At 43.2% G+C, this 27,802-nt stretch overlaps 1 protein-coding gene and 1 long non-coding RNA gene across 2 annotated transcripts; one reads left to right on the forward strand and one right to left on the reverse strand.

The window, feature by feature from the left end:
* Nucleotides 1-4,505: 4,505 nt before the first annotated feature.
* Nucleotides 4,506-27,295, reverse strand: LOC122762856 (plexin-A4-like). The gene is made up of 10 exons (XM_044018047.1): nt 26,995-27,295; nt 26,113-26,259; nt 24,993-25,152; nt 22,106-22,209; nt 20,439-20,538; nt 18,833-19,023; nt 15,821-15,990; nt 11,553-11,765; nt 9,037-9,187; nt 4,506-8,323 (listed from the first exon to the last, which is right to left on the reverse strand). The coding sequence occupies exons 1-10, from the start codon at nt 27,091-27,093 to the stop codon at nt 8,228-8,230; spliced, it is 1,431 nt and encodes a 476-aa protein (XP_043873982.1). The 5' UTR covers nt 27,094-27,295; the 3' UTR covers nt 4,506-8,227.
* Nucleotides 8,279-12,284, forward strand: LOC122762857. Its single transcript, XR_006358784.1, has 4 exons — nt 8,279-8,341; nt 8,529-9,728; nt 11,565-11,760; nt 12,143-12,284. It is a non-coding gene; the product is annotated as an uncharacterized LOC122762857 (long non-coding RNA).
* Nucleotides 27,296-27,802: the final 507 nt, after the last annotated feature.

Raw genomic sequence — 27,802 nt, forward strand, 5'->3', positions numbered from 1 at the left:
GTTTTATTTAAAGACACAGAATATTTATTTTAAATCTAATTGGTTTTGCCTTTATTTTATTCTACAATCCTCTGTATATCATTAGGGTTCAAGCACTGACTGGTTCGAATGCTCATTTCACCGTCTCTCTGAACGGGAAATATTTCTATTAATGTCTAATAATGTCTAACATTATCATCACAGAAGAAAAATACTTGGAAGACCATAATGAGTCAATGCTATTATTTGTATTAGGGCCGCAGCTAATTATTTATTTGTTATATGGAGCAAAGAAACCAGAAAATATTCACATTAAGAAGCTAGAAAAAATCAAATGTATCAGAATAGTTGACGATTCATTTAGTAATCGATTAATCAAGTTATTGTATCAGCCCTAATTTGTATGTAGCTACATTATTAGTGAATAATTATTATCAGCATTCAGTTTGCAAGCATACTGAAATGCAGTATAAATGCAAAAGAAAGTCTTAATTTTGCTGCACCATATCACACAAAAACACATGTCGTTTAGAATATAATAATGTCAATCTTGTTTTGCAGTGGTTAATTATAACATTGGGCAGTTAAGTGTGCACACAAATGTCACATCGCGGAACCAAATCGACTGCAGTCTTTCTATTTTTACTCATCAACAAGAGGAATTTGTTATACGCGTAACTGGACTATAAAGTAATAACAAATACAATACATTGGTAACCCGATAATCATTTAGTTTGTTGTATAGGCTTCATGCAGCTCTGGTAATGTGTGTTTCAGTGCAGTCCTATAGTACTGGAGCCTGGGGAGCAAATGTGCAGTTTAGAAAGAACTGCATGGGTGTTATTGATCAGGAGCTGTAATGGGGGGAAAGATTTGTGGAGACAAAAGAGAGACTTGGTGAAGTGTGTGTGTGAGAGAGAGAGGGAGAGAGAGAGAGAGAGAGGGGAGTACAGGCAAAGGTTGGGAGTTGTGTAACATCTGTGGAAATACTGAGCATAACGGATGTCTCAGCTCGGAGTTGGAGAGGACGTTAAAGACGGATTAAGTCTTGATCAATTACAAGTTTACAAGTTACAAGAAGAGAATCTGAAAATGAATGGTACCAATCAGTTTGACCTGAAATGACCTGTCAGGCTCTCTGTATAAGCCATCGAACAACACCTACACCTGCCCTGACACTCCGTGATTCAACTCCTCGAGTCTCACCTGGGTGGTTATTGTTCAGTCTTCATCTTGACAGACACAGACGTGTATTTTCATTCTCCATCTGTATTCTTCGGGGGTATTTCTGGATATAACGCTGAGCACTGTTTTGACTTCTTTCCCTCTCTGCCTATACTGCCACCAGTCAGTAACACAAATGTTTACCAAGACAGAGCAGACGGAGGGTGGACTAATATTGGTAATTGCTCCCATCTGCTCGCATGGAGTTGTCAATATCTGAGTCTGCTGCTGAAATTAGACCTGTCAACCAGTGTCCGTGCTGCACTCCTACCATCAATCCATCCACTCTGCCGGTGAGACAGTCAAAACAACAGCCAGATATGCACTCGATGGGAGCCAAATAAGAGACACACTCCACTCCAACATCTCTATTGTATATATTAATATAGTCTGGTGAGGACAGAGATCATGTCGGATTAGTAAAGTACGTATCAGTCGCACAGAAATTTCAAAATCCTGCAAGAAAAAAAAGAAACACTCTTTATGTACCAATGTGAGATACATCAGGAGCACGAGACAGACCGGACGCATTAGCAAGGCCAAACCATTACTAAGCTCAAAGTGTTTTTATACTGCCGAGATAACTGAGCTGCATGTGCAGTCATTGTAAATGATGGACACAGTGTGGTTTCGTATACGTCGCTGAGCTATAATGTGCGCGCGTGTGTGGCACGCGGACCCTTAACCATTTGTTTCCTTCCGGACATGTTATTCAAACACGTCTTTCTTTGTAGGAGACGTTTGGCAGCAGATGATAGATGGCTATTCATCTTTCAAATAGCTCCGTTTGACAGTGAATCTAATAGTTTCTGGAAGGCAACTCTTTTAAGCTGAGGTGGCCAGGGGATGGAAACGGGTCCATCCTTCCATCGATTATCTAATGTCTTAGCTGTAACACTGACTCAACCGCAAACCTTGTCTCCCCACCTGCCCATCACATTATGGACGTATCATCTAAATGGTAAATGGCAAGTATTCCATGGTCACATCCCCATCAGGGCGTGAAAGTTTGACCGCGGGGGAGGGGGTTTGGGATGAAAGGGCTGCGGTGATCATGGGAGTGTAGAGAACCACCCCTGGTGTGAAGCAATCATAGGCAGCTCTCTATCATCCTGCCCCCTTTCACGAAGTCCACCCAACCTCTCTCAACCCATCACCTGGCAGCGTTGGCTCTCTCCTCCTTTCTATTATTCCCAGCTCACTAGTCAGAAAATTAGGGTGACACTTGGCAACCCTGCCGTCCCTCTTACCAACTCCCCCTCTCCCCCGCTTCCACCTTCCCTCTTTCGATTTCTCACCCATTACTCCCAGTTCAGTGGTTGGTATATGGAGGGTGACTCAAGGCCAATTCAATCTACCCTCTCTCTCTCTCCCCCCCCACCTCAGCCACTCAGTCTGCATGAGTGCCGCAGCCTCCTGTCTATGAGTATACTCCTCCCACGGGTCGTACTTCTGTTTTCTGTACTTCATTCCACCACTGCCCTCCTGCGCTGGACAGATCATTCCATTTCCTCATCTGTCACCACTGTTTAACATTTACTTGCCTTTTCTTTCCTCTGACTTTCCTCCTGTGTGTCTCAAGGAAAGTGTTTTCATGACAGCTGCTGTGACTTTAAGCCTCAAGCTGATGTTTCAAAACGCGTCGTGTGTTGTGGGAGATAACGGCGGCTGACTGACTAGTTAGAAATGAAAACTAAACTAGCCGTGTTCATTTCAGAACTACATCATTCTGTAGTCTGGCATGAGCCATTTGAGGCTAGATCTCCAACACTTTGATTTCCATTATGGCTCCAGTTTTTCTAGATTGGCTTCATGTATAAGAAGCTCCCAGGCTCGGCTAATCTTCACCAGGGTGTCTGTTTCTAATTATTGAGGTGGTGGATATTTGAATAATGACCATCGCGTCATGAAATACCTCTCATTAAAGGAAAGGTGCTTTTGTAACCTGCCTCTTGACATTATAAACAAGATCTATGGATTTACCCCGTGGAGATTATTTAATTTTTTTTACTGCCGCTCAGATTAGGAGTCAAATAGCATTTGCATCACTTGGACTAGTAATAGGCTGATTTGGAGCCAAGCACAATGAGAGCGAGCCGAGTGAATCAGCCTCTGTCATTTATCAGCCAGTTTCAAACAATCACAGTAGAAATGTGGCAAAAATGAACAGTAAATAAAGTTTCGAAAGTGACGTGCACGGTGCAGATTGAGTTCTGCTGAATCCTGTTTGTATAATTGATCTCATTAAGCCTCAGTAAGTGAAGGAGCAGTGGTGACGTGGGGTAAAACTTAAACAACTTAAGCTGGAAAATAGCTGGAGTATAATGCACATAGTATACTGGCCTAATATTAAACCTAGCTCCATAAATCTGATCTCTGCCCACACTGTCTCTGAAACACCTCTGCAGACTACAGATGATTTGTGGCCCCAGCTTTTTAATTCTGTTCCCAGTCGGCCATTTGTTTGTTTTTGTCCTCCACAATATGAGACGGCTGTGTCACTACTCTTCTTCTTTAGCCAAAAAATAAATAAAATCAACCACTATGACAATAATGATTTTGACTGACCACTAGGTGTTTCCTGTTTTTAGAGTTTTTAGAGTTTTTTGTCTGGTGCTGATGTACGTATTATTTTGTGAATAACTCTTTGAGTGACTCATATTCAGAATGTGCGCTCCGAGCACTGACCTCCCCCGTACATGGATTTATTCCAAACCTAGCTTTCTGTATTATCCCCCAGTGGTACTGTGGAAAACTAGGCCAAAGGCTTTGAATTAATTGGATATATAACAGTAATTTGAATCATGTGGATACTTTAAATGCTTATTCCATTCTTCTTCTTTCTAAAGAGAACCACAGAGGGGGTTTGTCTTCATGGATGAGGTCTTGCTTATTACACTGTACACAGTGCATACATTCAGTTAACGGCACAAAGAGTAATTAGAAACGTCAGGGAACAATAGAACCAGGTCTTTGTCACTTTGTCTGGCAGCAGACAGTCGGAGACCTCAACATCCCCTGAACACGCAGTCTGACTGATGTAGCACCTGTCACTATGGGAAGGGAAATTAGAGAGAATTCAGGACTGGTGCGATAGTTTCTTTTCTACCAAGGAATGCTTCAAGTTTCACATAATGAGTGACTGTCACACAGGTGAAGGTCTCGTCGTTGCAGGAGGATTCAGGTTATTATTCAGTGGAGAATTCCGTTCACGGTATTTCAAACTGCCGCGTCGTCTTTCAACTTTAATCTAAGTCTTCTATCCGGAAAAGACACAAATAAACAACCACAATTATGAAATATTTGGTTTCATAATAAAGTTTATTCTATATTACAAATAGTATTTTGTTCTTGACTGCAAAATAGGAATGCATCATATTTACATACACAGGTATACAATTAATTATAACAAAGTTAGAGAAGCTCGCCTTACAGTATATCGCCCAGGTTTCAGTTTTCTCTCTCTCTCTCTCTCTCTCGATAAGATACTCTATCTTTCAAATATGTTCTAGTAAAAGTCTTTTCTAGCATGTGACACCTGCTTTAACACTGAACTAGGAGGACAATTCTAGTTCCTACAAAAATGTTTGAAGGTGGAAACTTTATCTGTGCTCTTGGCAACACAAGGTAGCTACAGGCAGATGACCCTTTGTTGCAGAGGAAAGGGATCGGACGGGGGACAAACGAAAGACAAGTCTGTTACACTGGGGGGCAGATTCACAACGACAGTCCGGGACGCTCGCCTCGTGTTATTTATGAACACGTGGCTGTGAGGGAGAAACTTTGGCTATCTCGGCACAGTTTACATTGGCTACGTGAATAGAGCAGGCTCTTTGAAATTGTCTAAAGGGCGTTTCAGTCGTTCATAACTAATCTAGTCGCTCTTGCAGGTCGTATAATTGGTCAGTTTTACATTTGATATGTTTTCTGCACGTGTCCAGCAGACACCTTGTGAATGTACCCCTCCAGGTTGCAACAGCGTAGTGTACAGTTGCAGACGATAGCTAATGGACGATGAGTTGGATATCTCGCGTACATTTGACAAAAAAGGCTCAAAACAGTCACTTGCCAAACAAAGTCTTAAACACAAGTCTACAATCAATCCCATCTTGTGTGAAAGTTCCTCTGTGTGATAAATCACATGTATTCTTTCTAATTAAAAGGGATAGGAACAGTACTTGTTTTTTGTGTGAAATGGACTCATATCAAACTCCAGCTTCCAGTTTTTGTTTCTACGAAAACAAGATTTCAGAACTCACCTTTTTTCTTGTTTTCTGAGCTGGGGGTGGGGGGGGATGGGGGTGGGGAGAGGCAGTTGCCGTGGTGAATTAATTCAATGCAGCAGACAAACCTTAAACCCAATAATAATAATAGCAGCAAAGAAAGAGCCAGGCTGGGCTCGCATCTTCTATCAAAGCCACAGAGGCGACACCGGTGTAACGGAACCTGATGGACTGTAATGGAAGACATAGTTTAAAAGACAAGAAGGATGGTAGATTGTGTCGTCTCGTGAGATTTAAAATCGTACAATGAACAGTTGGCTGTCAATGACCTTTCAGTCGCTAGTAGTAAAGAAGTATATAAATATCTTTGAGCAAGGCAGTTCCATTTCGTACCATCCAAATAGGTCAACATGCAAGGGTATATATTAATTTTCATTTAGCATCTAACACGTCACAAAAACCATGAATGTGAGGGGGGTCTGCAGGGGATGAACGGGATAAAGGTTCCACCTTAAACGAAAGTTAGTTTTTATTACATGAACAATCCACTTCTTCCATCTCGATTCTTCCAAGCAAAAGAAAGATAAAAGAACACATCCACATCATCATTGCAAGGCTTAAATTTCTTATTTTTCTTTTTTTTTTTTTAATAAGTTTCTTAAATTGTTTATGTTTTACATGCGCTTAAAAAGCCAATAAAGGACCCAAGGTGGACCTAGGGCGGTCTTCACACATTCACATCACCACATGGGGCACGTTGTCAAGGCAAAAGAAAGGGCAGAGGTCAAAAGATACGGAGGGCGCCTCCATCATCTCTCTTTCAGTCGCTCTCTCCCACAGTGGAGGTTCACATCCAACAAGTCTTAGCAACTTTAATGTCTATCATTTTCTTGTTATTCTACCGCGATAAATCACTTTTGCTCTGTTCCTGCTCTGCTTTATCGGATTTCTCTTTTCTTTTTTTTTTCTTTTTTTCTTTTTTGAGGCTCGGAGAAGGCCGCCCCCTGCCGCCACTGAGGACAACTACACTAATACAGACAAGAGCGCCTCGACAGTTACACACTGAAGAGTTGGGATTTTGCTGTATGCAACTAGCTACCATCTCCAACGGTTGTGCAAAACAAAAGGAAACTGGTCAGGAGCCAGACACAAAGGTGAACGGTGTGCCGAGAGCCGGAGAGACCCGGGGACGATGGAAAGAGAAAGGAGGATCAGATCATGTCGCCCTCAGAGCCTCGCAACTCGACACACTGAGGTCAGAAAAAGTCACGCAGGGTTCTTTTTAAGTTCCAGTCACAATATTTTTTTTGTCCTTGTAGTGGTTGTCTTTTACATAGTCCTTTTTTTTTTCAGTCATTTCCTCAGTGGCACTTTACAAATACATTTGACCGTATTGAAAATTTCAAGCTCCTTTGGTTTTCGGCTGACTGATGAAATCCATCCCGTTTTGAATTCTCCACACAAAAGTCTTTTTTTTTAAATAAGAACATCCAAGGAAAAAAAGGTGCTACTCTCCCAATAGAGCCCCCTTTAGGTAGCAGTCAGCCATCTCTGACTTCACTCCACTGAATCACTCTTGTTGTGAGTGATCGAGCAAGTGTCTCACAGTCCGCTCCTCCCTTTAACCTTCGCGGTGGATGTAGATACGTGGGCAGCTGCTGATTGTGTTTCTGTGCGTGTTGTATGTGTGTGTGCTTTGAGAGACTGCCGCAGTGACGACACGAGATTGGAAGCGACTGCGTCTGGGCGTTCGGGTTAGCAGTCGAAAGAGAGAGTCTTCCAGAGTTGGTTGTGTGCTTCTTTCAGAGGATCCAACTTGAGTCGGGGGGGTGGGGGGGGCATCTAGGGTTTTGTCTAATCGGGTCATTTTGCAGGAGCCACATAAACCGGACGGAAGCAGAAATCATGAGCATTTTCTCTCAAGTTAAACGTATGCTGGCCAGAGAAAAATGTGCGGATGTTGCAAAGGGGTACAAGTTGGAGATACTCTGGTTCGTAAAGTTTTATTGTCAGTAATGTCTCATTGAGGGAAAAGTTCAGAGAAGCACTCGTCCTTCCCTACCCCGATCAGTCTCAACTCTTAAATACAACTCCAGCTACATTGAAAGAACACAAAAACATTCTAGGTTTGCCTGGACTCGCCCCAAATTTCACAGATATGTATGCTTTGTTTGCAGGTACAGTGTAAACTTGGCAAACCATCCATCCTTGCATGAATTTTCTTCAGAGGTGTTCATTTGGCTTGCAGTCATCATTTGTCGATGTTTCCTCTCGTCTGTATATAGTGAATATAGAACTACAATAAGCTGGACTCTAGAGGTGGTTTTAGTTTAACTATCCTATTTTGGAAAAAAAAGTTCAACAAAATGGATGCCCAACAGTGTGGTTTTTAAAGAATTACATGTCAGTGTAAATTCTTAAAGGCAACATAAAAATGTTTCCCTCTTACTTCCTCCAGCAGGGGGACTGAGGTACGCCAATATGGCAAGCTTTCAAGCAATCACCCCTTTGAGCGCTCCCTGTGGTGCAGCTGAGGGCTCCCCCCACATTGCATTGTGGGATTTGCCGACTTAAGCTCGAACCCACCCTTCAAATATATTCAGGTAAAACTAGTTTATGCAGCAAAATGGATGAGGAAACGGGAATATTTCTTGTGGGGAAACAAGGTGGAGGAAGAAGTCATCTTTGAAAGGCGGAGGGAGGAAGTCACATGATGAAAAAAGATGGGGACAAGTCTTCACTCAGGCACGGCTCGGTTTCTGATGGGGTCTCTTCCCAGTGCGCCCTGGGAAGTGCGGTCCTCAGCTTTCCAGACTCATGAAGGCCACCACCTGCTCCAGCTTGAAGGCCAACCTCTGTTTCCTGGCTGCATCATCCTGCTCTAGTGAACACACAATCTGCCAACGGGACAAGAGGTAAACACACATACATTAGTGGAAATGCTGCCATAAGGTGCGCCAAGGTTTTTTTTTTTACAGTAGAAAACACTAACGAGTGAGAGTAAATGCAGCAATGCAGAATGTCGGCTTTGAAGAGACTGTAGCTGCCTCCTTGTGGAGGATGGAGCTAACTTACAGATTAAAAGTTGATGTTTCTCCACAGTTGCACAGGAAACAAATGCATCAGTCAAGTAATCGGTGAATTGCTTAAGGCCTGGTTCACACTGGATGTGTGGCGTGACTGCTGCATCACGCTCCTCATTTTATCTACTCAGATTGACAGAGAGGATCTGCCCTTCACCTGATGTAATTATAACCAACGCAGTTGCAGCCTCCACCTTCTCCACATACAGCTACTGATATAGCTTTAGATGTTTATCGTGTATTCAGATGTATGTCAATGTCATTATCGTTTGCTGCGTGTGAACACTTCAAACAATACAAACGATGAAACGTGCCGTACGTCCACTGTGAATCAGGCTTTACGTTATCAGCAGGTGAGTGTTTCCTAAAGGAATGAGAGACTCGTGACCGCAAGCTCACCGTAATCCAAATGTGAAAAGAGCGGATGAAGAATAACAACTTGAACCAGATTGTTGACATACAGAGCAGAGTACTACAGCATCACGTCTCTATCACAGTTGTGTGTTTAGAGTGACAATGTTACGTACCTCCTCGGTGTATTTGCCCACATAGGAGTAAATCTCGCTGAGGGAGCTCATGGTGTTGAACTCATTCATGTGCATCCGTGACTGTTCTGCCAAGTAGGCATTCATGTCCTGGTCGCTGATCGCTTGCATCTTACCGATGTCCGAGTAGTATCTATTAAAAAGAAAGAAGAAGAAGAAGAAAAAAAAAAAAAGAGAGAGCAAGAAGCAAGCATGAGCATTGTTAGATAAAGTGAAATTTAGTGTGAAACAGAATCACAGATTTCCTCCAGTGCCGTGTTTTTACAGAGATAGTGCTGCTGATTTCCATCAGAGCTCGATGCTCTTTGAGGATATTTAACTAATGTACGTAGCACGGAGGTAACAAGTGTGTTGCATAGTAACATAACTGAAAATCAGTCATGTTAGACACCGACAGGCCCTAGGATTTAACTTTGAGCACAGTACAACAGTACACACACCCACACACACACTGCATTGAGGTAAAGGCAATCAGTCACTGTCAGGAGCAGCTGTGTTGCCCCTATCAACTATGTTAATTAAAGCTGCTTATTTACATATTAAATTCCTGCAGCTTCAGCCGCTGGAGGACAGGCCCCGTGTTTGGCTGGCTGATTTGGGGGAGTGTGTGAGAGAGAGAGAGAGGGGAGATCTTTTGCCAGGAAATAAGTCTTCAGAGCACAGGAAAAAGGCAGGTGGGTGTTGGTAGTAGCTTTTGCACAGAGGTCACACACACACACATTAACACCTGTTCAGTGCTGCAGGGCAGTTGTCGGGGAGCTTGCTAGCAGGGGATTGTTAGTGTAGAGACCAGGTGTGCTTGCTTTAGGGGAAAAGACTTAAGTAAACAAAAAGTTTTGTTTGCTTGAGACAGTTATCAATAATGCTGAATTTAAGGTTTTGAATTTCAGATTTCAGTTGCTATAATCCATGTTTTCCACTCTGAAGTTCTTATTGCTAATAAACATTCACAGTGCTGGTAAAAAAGAAAAAAAGGTGGTGTGTGAACCCTTTGATTTAATAAGTGGTCCGACCTCATTTTGCAGTGATAAGATGAAAAACAAGTTGTTTGCAGCTTCAGCACAGACACAATATTCCCACTCTCTGAAGTCACTATACAGCATCTCTTCTGTGCTAAGGTCTGGACTCTGATTGGACCACTCCAAAAAGGTGGATTTTCTTTTTGAAGCCTTTCTCCAGAAGATTTACTTTGATGTTCAGGGTCATTGTCCTGCTGCATCAGCCGGCTTCTGCTGAACTTGGACAAGAGACTCTGGACATTATCCTCCATGTTACCGTGATGTGTTCAAATGATCTTTTTAATCCTGCACTGTGAATGTTTGATGATTAGTGTAACACTTCTTCTCATTCCTTTGCAATGTCACCTTTTTCAACTTCTGTTATTATCACTTTTCTTGTACATTGACCACAGCAGGGTTAAACTGTACTTGTGTTCTGTCTCTACGGAGACTGATCGCCAAATGCGTCTGCTCATCGGGTGAGAATCTTTATAAAAGAGTTTTATAAACAGAAGGACATTTCATTGATGCCTCTTTCAGCGGGATTTCTTTGCTTTGCATGTTTTAGAAGTTTCCCTGATGCAAATGAACACGTCTTCATCAGACTTTTGCAGCGCTTGCTTATGAGCTGACCAGGTTCAATCAGGTGTGTTGGAGCAGGGAAACATGAGGAGAAACCCTGCTCTGCAGTATTTAGTCACAGGACCACAAAGCTTGCATTCCATTGATAGATCTGAATAGTAATAAAGATAAATAACAGAGTGAATGCCAATTTTAATGAAATGCTTAATTTACCAATTCCGTGACACTTCTCCATTTAATCGCAGCTCAAATGCGTCCATGTGCCGCTTTGTGCTTATAGCGTCCAAATATATCCACGTATGACTCTGCACCGTGTCCTCACACTTATTTGTGTTCATGAGACACCACATGCAGACAAACAGGACTAATGAGTACAGTCCTGAGCCTGAAGCTCCTCATTTGATTCCACCCATTCAAGCGACGCACACACACACACACACACACACACTCATCCTGAGGCTTGCCTTGTGACGAAAGGTACAGACACATAAATACTCTGAACGCCTCACAGTCCCCCATCTTTTATTCAGGACAGGAACACTAGCTTCCCCTGATGACAAATAAATTTAATAAAACTCTCATTTTAACAAATTACCTCCTTCTGCTCCCTGCTACTATCAAAAATGCTCTCTCTCTCTCTTTTTTTTTCCTTTCTTTTTCCTACACACACACACACACCGACTCCTCAGTATTGTGGCTCTCATGCCCTGGGTGCTCACATTTATTCCTACTGTGTTGTAATTTGGATTGTGTTTAATGGCCCATTGATCACAGTGCTAAAATTGAGTGAATGCATTGGAATGAAACATGGCTAATGCAGCTTTTCTGATCTTTCCACTCACATACGAGAGAACCCACACACACACTTCCTCTCTTCATCCATCCAGTGTTTTGACGTGTACAAATGTCTGCTTTTACCTCTCCACCCAGCTCTTGTAGCTGGGGATGTCCTTGGCGTAAAGCAGCTTGTTGGAGGGTGAGTCCTTCCCAAGGCGGTGTTCTGAGGTGGAGCAGGAGTCCATGAAGGTCTGAGCCACCACAGACAGGCAGGCATCCGTGATGCTGCTCTTGTGGATGTCAAACACAAACTGGGGGTTCTTGATCACATTCACCCAGAAACGCAGAGGTAGGCTGCAAAAGAGTGGAAGAAAGAAAAACATTTTCCATTGGTGTCGAACCAGGATATGGTAGCGTGCCGTTTCATTTTGCAATATAACCTCTAAACAACGAAAACTACACATTTTAACATTCCATTGTGAATAAACAGAAAAAGAAACAAAAGGCGCTCAATAAAGCGAAAGGTTTATGTTTGGTTGAACTACTCGAAATGCCACATATTTATATTTGCGACTTCCAGCCGGGCAACACTCACGCACATACTGTATTAAGCGCCGGGCAGTTGGGACGAGGCTGCGTTCACTTTGCAAAGCTAGTACACAGACCAATGCCGATGTTTCTCTATTTGATGTGTGTGCTCAATTCAATAAAGCCTTTATCTTTAAAACCAGGTGGTGGCTGGCTCTCATTTTTCCAGCAGTGTCCAGAGGTCCTCACTGGAGCAGCACAGAGACACAGTTCATATCACCTTGTTTGTGCAAGTGGCTTCTATATTTTGCACCTGTCCAGAATAATAAAAACATACAAGTGTGTTGTTCATTTGCTGTGCTGTGTTTTTTTCCCCTACATATAGGGGCCATCTTATCTGTGTGTTGTGGCTAAAAGGGCTCAGGTGGTAACAAACAAACTGCGCGTGCTTACTTGGAGCTCTGTATCTACGCTATTCTCTGGTGGCTGCGTGAGGGTTTCAGCTGACACAGCAAAAAATCAATTAAAACTATATTTGAGCTCCAGCCTGAATGAGTTTCTCTGTGGCACCCAAACAAAGGAGGCAAGGGAGGGGGGGAAAAAACTAAACAAAAAGAATAAAAAAGTGAAATTCAATCATTTAAATATCACAGGTGCTGTGATTTTTAAGCACTTGTCCAAGCACAACCACCCACAAAGCCATTCACAAGCTCACCAAAGAGGATTTGGATTCAGAGGATGAAAAAACTGCACTATGGACTTAAAAATTAATCTAAGCAAATCATCTATTGGGATTATGCACAGGGATCAAAGGGGATATTAACACCACTGCTATACCGCCGTGATTGTTGACAATCTGCCGCTACTGCTGATGCTGCTCTGTGGTTTAAGTCGATCGGGGTGTGATGTTTTAATGTAGACGCAAAAATGAAGAGACGACGAGTTTCCGCTGCATAATTTAGTGTTCAAATTGACCACCATAATCACATGTGCACTTTATCCGCTGAGTTGAAAATAGGCAAAGCATTTTTACTCACACTGTGTAGTTTTTTTTGGACATGATTAGTCCCTTTGGTCAGGGATTAGGTTAAATATCAGCTGCCAAGATCAAGGGCATCTCTTATTCGAGAGGAATTACAGCAGCTGAGCCAAAAAGAGCTCATGTATTAAAATAACATTTCTCTCTCTATAAATGTAGGACAAGCAAAATGCAGCCAATTCAGAGCAAGAAAGATTATGACTGATGAAAGGGTGTGATATCGTAGAACTGTGGCTTCTTTGCCCACCAGTTAATAGGCAGCTATATAATATGAGCTGCACTTTATAGAGTGGCTTTATTTACATGATTAAATAGTGTCGTGTGGTGCATTTCGTGGCTCACAGTAGACTCCGTTTTCAAGGGAGCGAGTTATAATGCAGGGCTAACTCTGCTAATTCCTTTCCTCTCACTATAGAAACAAAAAACAGATTTGAAGATTGCAAACCACTATCAAGAAGCAAATCAGCGCCACTGTAAATTATTTACTCGGCCTGGTTATTAATATTTCAACTGATAATATCCAGCTAATGAAAACAACAGTTAGAGAAACACACTCCATGCAGTTGTAGGATGTTGGCCCTGAAATGAAGTTGCTCGCCACTCGCAAACAAAGGATCACACATGTGGTGAATGCAGCAAATCTATCCCATTATGATAATAATCTATTCATCCAGCAACCTAAGGTTAAAACATAGAGCTCTATAAAGTACTTGGGGCCCTAGCACCATAGTTCCCCGACATGCGTAAGTGCAGCGTGGTAGCAGAAGGATGAATGTCTACGTGCAGAGAAGGTGAGCGTTATCGCGTGTGTCAGCTGTAAAATAATTAAAAATTCTGTTTGTTACCATCTCAACATGCACGAGATTCAGAGGAGTGAGGATAAGCAGGGATGCTGACTTGCTGTCGCCAATCCAAAATATACCATCTGGAGTTGCTGTAGGAGCCAGCAAGTTAACTTCATACACACATACACAACTACAAGTCTGCAGCACAATGCAGATCAGTTAAGGTGATTTTAAACAATGCACCATCTAATATACAGATTTAATATACATGATTTATTTAAAAACTAAAGAGGGGTCAGAAAGAAATTCCTATATGTACTGTAGGTCTCTTTCATCTATCAAGCAACGAGCGAATCACATTTCACATATTTGTGAAATGGTTTAATTCAAGTGCAGGTGATTTTTTTGATAAAGCTTCTATAACCAAATCATCGGTTCATGACTTCTTTCTAAAATAAAAGGACAGGACAACGCTAAAATAGGAGGCAATCTTGTCACCGGATAAACAACTAAAGCCCCAGAGACTGTGATTTAGTTGGCGATGATATTGGCGGGGCGGGGGGGAAGGCGGGGGCAACAGTAGGGTGTAGTCGTCTGTCGATCGACTGCTGGGATGGGTTGTAGTTAATGGTGTGTATGATGATGATGGGTCTGCTAGGTTTAATAGTACAGGGGGGCCCTGCATAGGAGGGGCACTGGCAGGATTATTCACCGCCATCGGACAAAATGACAGTTGTTGCTGCAGCAAAGATCACAGTTTTTTTGAGACGATTAAAGGTTATAGGTAAGAGAGAGACACACAGGCATATACTGTGTGTATGTATATATATATATGGATATGGATATGCACATCCCACATCTGAGACCATGTCTGTGGTGGCATCAGCATTAAACTGTTGCTGTGCAATCTAAGTGGCTTTTCGTGATGGTGCATTATGATAAATTGCTTTTCATTCACAGTTCTCTAGTGTGAGCCCATTCTATTAAAAGTCTAATGTAAGAGCCCGTTGCGCTCTCAGGAAACACTTAACCCGTTCTGTGAATGGCCCAAGAAAGCACACATGGGTAAGGACAAAAACCAGGACCATAGCATGAAGTAAATAATACTTCTTCCTCTTCTTTATCCCCCTACCAATTCTGTCTCTATATTTGTCCCCTGATGCACATAAATTTTATCTTCCCATCGCCACGGTTCTCCTGAGCCTTGGGCTGAGTGATGCATGCTGGGATCTTGGCAGAGGCCAGGAGGCTAATGAGATATTAGTGTGCATTTAACTCCCACTGAGCTCACTTCCCTTTCTTCACCCCTTTCATGCCTTCTCCTCACCACATTCTGGTGCACTGCTGGTTATTTAACCAGCACCAATCTCTTCAGGTGGAGGCTTAGAGGTCAGGATGGTCTAAATTAATCAGCGGATATTAAATTAGAGGTGTACTTCCTGCACCTGGGAGTGAACATTTGTCACTATGGTGATTTCCACAGTGACTGGCATTTTTTGGCCCAGTTACCAGTGATAACGGATGGAGAGACTTGGCAGCCAAGTGGATTAGCCCCTAGTGGTTGGCTTTAATGAAGATTACACACCCCTGTGGTTAATGGGTATTAGAAAGGGAAGATGCATGCGGTGAGGCTCGGCACCGACACTGGCCAATACCGCGGCAAGGCCATGTGAAATGTACCTAAATCAACTGATTATGTCTGCAGTGCAATAAATACAGGGTGGATGGAAATAAATTATGAATGGAACCAGAGGTTGATTCTGCCAAAATGGGCACAAACTCCACAGGGTCCATGGGGGAGACTTGGACTGGACCAATTTTTCTCCCATATCCAGAAATAGGTAATCGGATTGAAGCATGGGAAATTTGGAGGCAAAGTCAACACCTTTAGCTCATTGACATTTACTGTACCAGTCACTGGTAACAAGTCATTCAGTTCCCCATAGCTTTCATTTACCCTGAAGTGTCCACCTGTTACCTCATATATCCAAAGCCTCCTGTCCCAACTTAGTGTATCATCTGGCTAACGGTCTCAGCAGACAACACTGAACACTCACCAGTTGCTCTTCCATGTGTGTCGAACATGTGGGTCATGGATGCTGTGTTTGTCCGCCTGTTCGTCCAGGAAGTCAAACATGTATTTGATGGCCAGTGGCAGGGCGCTGCCTCGATGGGCCGTGCTGAAGATGGTCTCAAACAGGTCATCCACAAACTTTTGTAATGTACCCTGAGGAGGAGGAGAGATGGAAATAAAACATTTAACACCAGATTAAACATCAAACTGTAAACAGAGCATTAACACATACACAGCTAAAACTCCACTATCTCTATTGAACAGGGCACAAAGAGCCAGTGAATGACATTGTTACTGTCTAGTAAATTTGGGAAACCTACCAGTGCTTAGCCCACAGAAAGATTGGATTTAACTCGAGAAGTGCAAGTCACTTTGTCCCTTGCTTCGATGCTTATGTGTCTGACTCCTATCTAAGAGACCCGGCCCCTAAATCCGCTTGCAGCTTTGATGGGGGAAATTGTTATTTCACAGCTGACTTTTAATAATATCTGGGAACAGGAGGCGCATCTCCTAAGCCTCTTTGTGCTGCCGGATTAGCTCCCACACTGCACCATTGACCCTAATTTGATTTAATGTTGGCGACTTTAAGGAGGAGGAGGAGGAGAAGAGAGACGACAGACAGAGAGTGAGAGAATCTAATCCTCTTGTAAAGAATGAGCTGATGGGATGCATGGGAGAAGGCGAGGGTGAAGGATGGAAATGAAACGGCAGAGGTTTCCTATCAGGAAAAAAAAACTGCCATTAAGTGTGGCAGATGAGGTGTGTACACGCGCTGGCAAATAAAAATCCAATTTGGGTCGGAGCAGGTGACCGCATCATGGAATCAAGAGGTAAAAGAGTGGGAGGAGAGAATCCTGTTAGTCCGACAATCACGGCTATAATTCTAATGTGGCTCACATTCCCGACAGCTTATCGTTTTTTCTTCTCTATGAAGATGGAATCACATATCACTATATCAAGCCCACGGGCCTTTCAAATGACAGTGTGCATTAACAGGCAAGAGACGACCTGACATTTTGTGTGCGTGCCTGCATAAAGGTGCGTACGGAGACACTAAAAAACTTTGTGTGAGCCCACAAATGCCGATGCTGTGACATTTTATGTCATCATCAATCTCCGGCGGGGTGGGGGGGGGTGGGGGGGCGACTTCTACGTCAACGCTGTCATCATCACGGGTTTCTCTTGTTTCTCTGCAGGAGCTCAAACTGCAGACAGACTGCGACACGGCTCCTCTACGCGACCATCCACCCTGTCATTACAGCCGCACTCTAAACACAATGTGTCACGCGGATGTTTTGATGCCGTCGGGCCTCCTCGGCGAAATGAGACGCAAGCAAACAACCGCGAGAGGAGAGAGGAGGAGGGACGCGTTGGCGAGGTTGAGATGGACACAAAATGCAATCTCCTCAACGCACGTGAGCACACCCAACGAACCCCGGGCTCCGTCAGAGTGACACTGATGGAGCTAATGTGAGAGACGTCAGCGGCGTTGCCAGGGAGAGGTATTTATTGGCACGTTGAAAGCCAAATGCACTCAATTATACTGCTTGTCTCCTCCGTCATTTCTCACCAAGAAAGATGGCCAGCCAAGATAAACCGTTTATTTAACAAAAACAGTCCATCTGGAAAGATGATGTGCTGTCTCCAGCCAGGATCCACCTTCCCTGCACTCTGCAATGGGATAAGATAATAGCAGGGAAACAGAGCACCGTGCAGAGGCCAGGAGGTGATGTGCACAGTGTCATTTTGTCACATCCTGTTTCACAGATCTTTCCGTGCTGACCGATTTCTCATTTTTCTGTTTAGCCGGTGATATTTGCGATTCACAAACTATTCTCCAACATTTTTACTGCGTCCATGAGACTCTTCACTCAATCTCCACTGCAGGCACACTCTTATTTTCCACCCCAAGAATAGGCCCTTTTTCTTTTTTTTTTTGCATCAAATTTAACCTTTAAAACTCAGTCAACGGCAACATGGCTCAGGCTATTTTAGTGACTTAGATTTGCACACTGGGAAGTCGAGACTCCACTCAGATTTAAGCTACAGTGACTCAAAAGAAAAGCTGCCTGAAGGTGCCCACATAATTTGTAGACATGTGGCATATAACGGTTCGTTTTTGTGGTCTAATAAATGCAAGACAATTCTCTGTATAAGTCTGTTTAGTGTGTGTGTGCCTCTTAACAAAGTGGATCTAAAAACTATATATATATATGAATAATAACATTAACTTTTTGCCTCTGCAGCTCTATGAGTCTGATAGAATGGGTGTCTTGATGTGAGAAGAAGGTGTTTATCATGTATATATAAACATCTGTATATATATATATATATATATATATATATATATACATATGTATATATATATATATATATACATACATATGTATATGAGAGTGGATTGGTAATTTATATTCAGTCGTTGGATCAAAGTCACATTTCCCGCCTAAACCAAATGAACTGCTTTTTCCCCTTCCCTGGGGCCATTGTTGAAAGAAACATTCAAAGAGACTCATTTTATAACCATTTCTACTTTAGCCTGATCATTTTTTTCCCATCACACAAACACCTTACAATACCGTCATGGAAGTGTTTGTATTTAACCTTTTAGTTATGCGACTGCATCAGTGCAACAATAATAATAATAATAATCATAACAAAAAAAAACAAGCAAACCAACAGAAAAGTCTATTTTCTCTTCCTAACCTGAGGGGATAGAAGAATACATCTGAATAATCTTTTCTGCAGAGATGAATAATCCAAAGGAAACACCTTGAATTGAAATGGTGAATGTATTACGACTCACTGAAAAGTACGGTGAAGGTCGGAGCGACTTTTTTTTAAGCCTTTCACCCAGTGAACTGCATCAAAATGCAACAGATGTGACAGATACACTTTTAACCCTCAGCCATATGGCAACGTGCAGCACAATAAGATAAGAGGAACCATTTTTCCAAAGAAAAGACTTGAGATTTTCAGTCCACAGATTGCTCACCTTGGTCGCCAGAAGTCTCGTCAGGTAGATCTCGGACACCATCTTGCTGCCGCGGTCGCCCTCCTTCTGGTCGCCGTGCTCATGGTTCTTCACCAGGTGCCAAACCTTGACCCCGCTCTCCAAGTCAGGAGTGATCATGGGAGTGCGAGAGCGCAGGCTGTCAGGACTTCCAGTGTATTTGATCATGTTCTCTGTGGAGAGCAAAAAGCACAAAATGAGGCGTCCAATTCACAAGTCTAGGAGATTGGATATGAAACTTTAAAACAAAGAAAAGAAAAAGACTGGCCGACAGGTGTCTGGTGAAGTGAAACGTGTACGGTGCCACCCAGTGACCAGAGTGGCCATGACATTTCCAAACACACCGTTCAATGAATGTTTACATAGTGTGAAAAACATCGACGGGTGGGTCCGGAGGTTTGCAGAGAAACAGTGCAAGAAAGTGACAGAAATCAATGTGTTTGGAGATAAAAGCGGCAGAAGGAGTGCAAGGAGGAGAGAGTTCAAGGGTTCTGTGTTTCTGTGTATCGACTGCTCCGGGTTTGATTATGGTATGTATGATCAAGTCTCCCCTGTAGGGCACTTTAGGGGGTGTGTTGTAATGCTCGGGTCAAGTATTCTGTACAGGGCTGTCAATTTGTCGTCACTTGTGTTATTTTTTTCCACACACACACACACACACACACTGTGGACAACTGTGACACTAATTGCCTTGTTTCTGAGTTTGAGTGGGTGCAAGGGTGTGTGAGGTGCAGAAAGAGAGAGTAGATGATTCATTTGACGTCATTTATTTATTTCCAAGACGTTATGACGCTGAAAAGGAGTCAGGAGTAATATTCGGGAGAGATGGATTCTGCTCCTGCTCCTCACATTGCAGGTGTTTCCTTTTCTCCTCGTGGCTTTTGATGGAAACATTACATCACAGATCAAACACAGAGTGACGTACTTTCCTTCTGTGATTCAACTATTACACTGTTTGTCTTAATCTTTGAACTTTCTCCCCTGCCACTCACGTACAACGCGAGTCGTGAAGTAGATCGCACTGTTGCATTTGAAGTCAGTCCCTTTAACAAAATAAAATGAAATAAAATAAATAAAATTGACAAAGGTGTCGTAGGCATTCTGTCACAGCACTCGCCTCGTCCTATCTGGTCTCATTTGGAGCCAGACAGGCAAGATCGCATGGAGATGAGGCGATGCTAATAATGTGGAAGCACATTTGATGTGTCTGAAGTGTTTGTGGGAAGTGAGGCTGGCCCTTTGATCAGCGGCTGACTTAATGGTTTCTCAGGTTCAAGGAGACTCGGGAGCAGATGGACGGGCGGATACAAACGCGGGCACGTCGGAGGATGAGAGGACTCACTTTGGAGTCTCGAGAGGCCGAGAGAAAAAGTCCATTTGGTCTCTAATTGTTAAAGAAATGATTTCAGCGATTTTAAAGCCAAGTCTATTGTCATGTAGGGTCTAGTAGATGTGCATCATTTTGAGATGAAAGCAACGAAGCAGCCCGGCAAGTACTTGTACACTACTTGTGTATTTCCTTCCACACTTTCTGTAATAAAATTATGAATAAATCAGCACATTTTTACGATAATGTTATAAGACTTACCATATTTACTTGCAGAAGTTCGAGACACAGTGGAGTTGTTGACTGAATTATAGGCTGTGACTTGCTTGGGAACCAAAGCCATTACTGCATTATCGGGTACCTGCGGAAACAAACGCACACATATTTTGTAAATAACTATGTTGTTTTCTTATCTGTGCATCTGTCTAACACCCTTTCTGCATGAATTTGGACCATAAACACACAGGAAAAAAAAAACGCATGCAAACTCCACACAGACAGGCTCTCGGGTGATGTGGGATTTGAACATGTGACCTTCTCGCTGTGAGGCAAAGGCGCTAACCACTGTGAGACCAACAGCACCAATCAAAGATGCCATAGATCATCCTATTGGTGTCGTTTTGAATATTTCTCCCCATCTATTCCATTTTCATAATAGGAGGCAGGGCAATAAAGATAGAATATTTTATTACCCTTACGTGCTCCATTTAGGCCTCACACACACACGATGACTGACAGGGGGGGAGGCGGAGATTAACAAAGCATCGTACAAGCCTGTCCCACAGTCTCTATTTAATAAAAACCTTTCCTCTAGGGTTGTGTGTAGGCGTGTGTGTAACGGTATAGACGAGAATCAAGTGAATAACAGATGAGTCATTTGTGCACTCTGTCCCAAATCAGCCATACAGGATTCAATTAATACAGCTCACACACACACACACACACACACACACACACACACACACACACACACACACACACACACACACACACACACACACACACACACACACACACACACACACACACACACACACACACACACACACACACACACACACACACACAGTCTGTGTGTAGCCTTATTTGGCAAAATCTCTCTCGCCGTTCGACAAGGTAAGGCAGGGTTAATTGAAGTGACCTCTATCACGGTGTGAGTAGATGGGACTGGGGCCTATTGTATATGAGTGTGTGTGTGTGTGTGTGTGTGTCAGAGTCCCATTAAGATTGTATCATTATTTCACCCAGTCACTTAATTTGCTCTTTCTGCATAATATGTTTATATTATTGTAAGCAGGAGGCCCACGGAGCAAATCTCTTTATTCCTCTGTGGGGAGCCCCTTCAACTCTCCAGCACCCTTAAGCATGCTCCCTGATCACTGACCCGCGGACATAAAAAAACGAGCAAATCACAATGGAACATAATGAAATAAGGAAGAGGAGGAGTGGCATTTGGGGAAATAACATTTGGAGGGCTGGATAAAGGCAGATGACTCCATTCAGAGTGTCTGGTCAGTTTATCATGATACATTATGATGTCCCTTACCGGTTAACCAATTTTTTGGGTGAAACGCTTTCTTTTCTTTTCTTTTTTTTAATTCTCTTTTGTCTGTCAAAGATAGAGCATCCTTATTCCCTGGCCTTAAAAAATGAATTAACTTCTGTCTTCATTATCTTATCTTTTCTGATTCCAATCAGCTCCCTAATCCATTCCACCCGCGCCGCATACTCCAAGTCTGTTGACACTCGCTGTCGCTGACATTTAATTCAGGCAACACGCACACTTCATTTGGAGGAGACAGCGGCTGCCTGCGTCGCTGCTGCACGGCTAGTTTTTCCTCCAAAACAACTCTAGTCACTACACAAACCAAACTTACAAGTTATTATTAAAATCAGTCTTCTGTGCACATTCTAACGTATAAGCGTACCTGATAATGGGCCAACATGTTCAGTCTCTTCCAGTCCGCTTCAATCTTAGTGGTGACGTCCTCATCCTGCAGGATCATGCGTTGTCCTCTACCCTGGCGCCATTCTGCACACAAACATTTAAACAGAGAGACAAAAAAGATCAGACTATTTCTCCCCATATTCCCATAAACACATGACAAGTCTTGTCTAGCAAGGATGTTTTGTTTTGTTTTCACCCTTTTTTTGTGCATCTGTCTTATCTCAAAATCGCGCCGTCTCATTCTGACAAGCCTTTGGGAAAGAAATAACGGATTTGTGTGGATGTCCTTATGTTGTGAACAGAAACTGGAAAACTACATCTCTCTCTCTCTGTATATATATAGATATATCTCTCTATATATACAGATAGAGAGGCAGTAACAAGTGGTGAGTTTTTTTCAGTGTATTTCACTGGTTTGATCAATGAGTTTTGTTACAATTACAGCTCTGTGCTAACACCCTTTTCCATCAGCAGCAATGGCCCTGATGCTCTGCTCTCAGACGCTGCCGTTGGTCCCCGCTCTCATCTCAGATCAGGTCAGAGGTTTTGTTGTTCGCTGGTAGTTTGGGTCTAAGTGGAGCTCTGCCCAAAGACTGCACGACAAGCATATGATCATTTCTTTCATTTAAACAGGAGGACGGCATTCATATGACCCCATGTTTAAATGACACATACTTTACACTACTGTACATCTGTGCGACCTCTACTACTCACCACAGAGACCAAAAGCTGTGATAGAAACATCTCATAACACAATGGCAACGTTATCATAAGTGGAAAAGGAAAACCATCTCAAAGGCAAACATGTGCACGAGCCCCCGTTCTTTATTTCTTTATGCTTTATGAATACGTTATTGTGACTGAGCTCTTCGTTTTGTTTCCCACTTGCGTCAGGCACTGTCATCTCCTATCCTGATCACAAACGGGAAAACAAAGGAGCAATCACTGTGGTGTATGATGAGGCCCATCTTTGGAGAATTGACCACAACTCTGTTAGCATCTGAAAAATCGGCAGGAAAATAAAGATCCCCCTGTTGTTTTTGCCTGTACAGTTCATCTTTCCATAAAGATGCAAATGAGCACAGTCTCCAGTCGAAACCCCTCGGTAAACGGACGGGAAGAATAAATAAAAGAATACATTCGTTGAGGAACCACAGAGAACCGAGATTGCGTGTGTTTGTACACGCGTGACTCTACGAGGCTGTGAGGACACGTCTAGGTTCAAACCCATTGTTGTGAGGACATTTCTAGCAGGTTCTCGTAACATTAGGGGGTGTTTTTGAGGGTTAAGACAAGAATTACATCAGGTATAGCACTGTGTGTTTGGATTTGTTGTTTTAGCAATGCTATGACGACCATACAATGCAGCTGTAGCTCAGCGGTAGCTTGAAAAAGGTCTATTACAAGTTAAGGGTTAGGGTTAGGCATGTGGTGGAGATGGTTATGGCTAGTGTAAGGGGCTAAGAATGGATTATATATACACACAGTGACTATAGTGCGACGAGTGCGTGTGTATGTCTTTTTATATGTATACACTGTGGCTCTGATGAGAACATGGAAGTCGACGGTGAAGAGAACGGCTGTGGTTGACTGCTGTACTCCACAGAGTTGTGAGCGTGACACATATTTGCTGCAGATGACACGGGGACACAAACACAGCGTTGTTGCTTCCTTGCTCTCGGGTCATATCTCCTCCGGCGTCCGACAGAAGATTGTGATTTGCAGTGGAGGGGAGTTAATAACAATACTTGGGTAACAACACTCTTGGCCCAGCTTTCTCAGAACAGTTTGGCTACAAAATCCATTCTGTTTATCCGCTACTACAGTCGGCTGTACGTGTTCAGGCATCTATCTCACATAAGTGTAAAGAATTATAATATTGGAACTTACTGCTCTTATTCATTCATGGGGTGTTTTCAAAGTGTCTGAAAGTTGGACACGAACCGTAAACGCTTGGATTTACGCCGTGTCCTTCTCACACTCATAACCATACATATACAGATTGAGTGGCCACCTAACTCTGACAACTGCGAGTTCCCGTTTGTAATGAAACAATAATGGAACAACACATCCTGCCCAAAGGGAGGCCATAAAACAATTTTATCCAGGAGTGTCTTCAAAAGGCTAAACCAATTTCTTCCCTACCTATCACAGTCAGATTCCCTATGGTATGCACTCAGCCCATAATAGATCTGGGGTTGGTTATAAATATGCTATTCTGAACACACAACAGGGGCTTGGAAAATCCATCTGACAATATTAAACCACAGAAAGCATGGCGTGGCGAAGAGACGGCCTGTAGGTATTGGCAGGCAGACAAACAATCATGGATAACACCGTTATGCTCACATTCACACACGTCGGTGTCAGATTACTAGATTATCTTTTGTAGAAAAGGTATTTTGATGCACCCGCGTTCTCCTCATGGGGCTCATTGAAGTCATTTTAAAAGTTTATCAGACACCGATTTAACAACGCGACACAATTACACAACCTGATTCATGATGAAAGACAAAATCCCACAAAAGAGAGAAAGATTTTGTAGAGAGGGGATCACTGAGCATCTGGATTGATTAGCTGATCGATCATCTGACTCAGACAATACTCGACGAAAAGGATGAGTCGATGGGAAGTTCGGGGAGGGACAAGACCAGACTCCGATATCTGAGAGCCAGGAAGTCAAGTCTCTGGAGGTCGAAAAGAAAGCTACCTCTCTGTGTCTAAGAAGACTTTTTAAGAGGGGCTGGGTGGAGAAATCAATGGGCGTCTAAGTTCAGCCTGTACAAAACACTACATGGATAGAAGTTTCACCTTAAATGCTAAAACAACTGTTGCACATTCCAGATTTTAAGTGACAAGAGTCATACCCAGGTCCATGTCAGAGGCTTTGAGGCGGTGCGAGTGTGGCACATTTTTATAGATGGCATCCAGGATCTTCTCCTTCACTTGGCTGATGGTGTCACAGTTCAGCACCTTGACTTGGATCTCTGGGCTCTTCTCATTCTCGGGATGGATGCAGTTCACCACCTGTTCGCAGGAACACACACACACACACACACACACACACACACTGTGAGGAGGAACTGTACGACGTCCAGCTGTGCAAGTATCCCCGCTCACTGTTGTCATTTTAAAAGATAGTTTATTTTTTCCGGGCGTAAGACAAACTCTACATCTCTGGCAATGAATGTTATTTCCAGGTTGATCTAGTGTAACAATGAAAGTATGCCGTGCTCCAGTGTCCGTTTGCGTGGTGTAAATCATTATGGTTGATTACAACTGCTTCTGCTTTTCCATTGGGAAAATTCTCTTCTCTCAGAGCAGAGAGAGAAGAGAGACAGTAATATGCTACCTCGATTGATGAGCAGCAAAACAGCTAATTAGAATAATATTATCATATTCATCTGTTCTGTCAGTACTGGCTTCTGGTGTTGGTGTGGAAATACCTGAATTACAAAATGAGCACAAATGCATATTATAAATGAGAGCGTAAACAGGTTATCTTTTATGAATGCATCTACGACGGTGTAAATAAAATGTTTGGCCACGTATCTGCGCTGTGACAGAAAGCCGACGCGAATCAATTCCCGGGACGCTTCCGTTTGCCTATTACAGTTCACCGTGGACAATGACGAGAGTATGCAAATCAGTATTCCCCGAAGTACAAAGACATGTGACAATGGAAGAGAGAAACGGAGCTGAAATAAACGCATCGCAAAGAATGGGGAAAAAACAACAGACAGGAGAGCATTGTTATCTATACTATACACATGAATAATCTAAGATGTTTTTCCTTGACACCTCCAGTCTCGGCAGGAAGTGAGGTCGCCACTCGTGTTGTCAACTGTGACGACGACAACTTAATGTCCCGCCGCACGTCTCATGACCGACAACCCATAACCACCCCTGGTTTCCTCTCCTCGTGTCCCTGAAAGCATACTAAGTGTCCTTTGAGACCCCGGACCCATGTGCGGGTGAGACCTTTACCAGTGTCTTGTAGTCAATCTGCTGTCTGATGAGCTTGTCCTCGCTGAGCGAGTAGCGCGCCTCTCCTGTGATGGAGTCGATGGGGCCTTTTTCCATCTGCTGCTTGATGGCACAGAAGAGGGAGAAGAGCGGTTCGCCCGCACACTCCTGCAAAGAGAGAGAGGAGGGAAAAGTAAGAAAACTTTGACTCACTGACGGCACAGTTTAATAATAACATATGCCTCAGAAAACATCTCAACACAATGCCGTCGCTGCTTTTATGTGACGTTTTACTTTCCCACTAAGACTTATAGACGTCGTGTCACAAACGGTATTGTTCTCCTAAATTAAAGAACACCACGTCACCTGTCAATATAGACGCCTCACTGAAATGAAGTTTGGGAGATGTTTGACTGATAAACTGTGAAAATGCCACGCCAGACAGACTCTTGAGGCCACTTCCATCTACTCCCCAAAAACACAGCCCGTTAATCAAACGCTGGCCTTTGTTCAACGTTTTTTTATTTTCCTCCCAGCTGCAGTAAAGGGAGTGACGGGGGAGACGGAGAGCGAAACAGGATGGTAGAGGTTATTTTACCTTCAGCTTATATCTCACAAAGTACAAAGTTACTATACGTCTCTTAAGTGGCACATTAACACATTAGCAGAGACGCTCGCTAAAATAATCCAACACATGATTAATCTGAAGAGGTATTTAAAGCATAACATTTAGTTCTTAAGTAACATTATTTTACTGTTGCCCAGGTGACACAAGATCTAAATGTTCTAATACTGTGTGGAGCTCAAGCGCTCAGTCAGCATAGTGTTGTTGTGATTTAATTCACCTGGATTAACATAGGAACGACACAAACGCTCACTTTGCACACTGTGTGTCAATGTTACCTTCAGAAACTTGTAGAGGAGGAACGTAAACCAGTTGGTCAGCATTTTCTCCGCCACAGACTCAGTCCTGCAGACAGACAGAGAGCACATGGTGAACATGTGATCCCCACCGCGCTCCTATTACCGTCATGAATATTCAACACCGCCATCAAATATTCCGCTAAAAAAAAATTTGATAATCGCTGCTAATGAATAGGCTTTCGTTACACAAACATAATTGCACAGACATGAATTGAGAGAGCCGCCTGCACATGCTATATGACGGCTTGTCAGACAATCTCTGGGCTGGCTTTTTATGCTCAGGCACGCCACGGCCAGCTCGCCTACGGTGGCGGGGATTTTAATATGAGGCAAAGCAATTAAAAGCCTTTATTTGATCCCCATGGATTGATGTCGTTAGGGGCTGGAGCAGCTCTGTAATAACACTGGCCTCATTATTAAGCGCTCCCTCACCTATTCACTGGACGAACACTCGATCCGTGCACAATAGAAAGTGAATGAATACATCTCCCTCTCTTTCTCTGCCTGGCTTCCATGCTCCACTGGTGTGGCAAACTGGTGTGTGTGTGTGTGTGTGTGTGTGTGTGTTTATCTATTGACCTGGGCCAACAGTGTGAACGATCCCGTGTGAATGACTAATATGCATACATAATAACAACAGCAGTGGTGGCGAGGGGAAAATGAGGAGAGGCGAGGATCGGATATCCTTTGACAGCAGCCTTCTTGGCCAGCAGCAGGGGTGTGTGGGTAATCTGTCACACACACTCACACTCACACTCCCACACACCCTTTTGTTGCTACCATAAGC

Source organism: Solea senegalensis, unplaced genomic scaffold (assembly GCF_019176455.1).
Source record: "Solea senegalensis isolate Sse05_10M unplaced genomic scaffold, IFAPA_SoseM_1 scf7180000016137, whole genome shotgun sequence".
NCBI classification, from domain to species: Eukaryota; Metazoa; Chordata; class Actinopteri; order Pleuronectiformes; family Soleidae; genus Solea; species Solea senegalensis.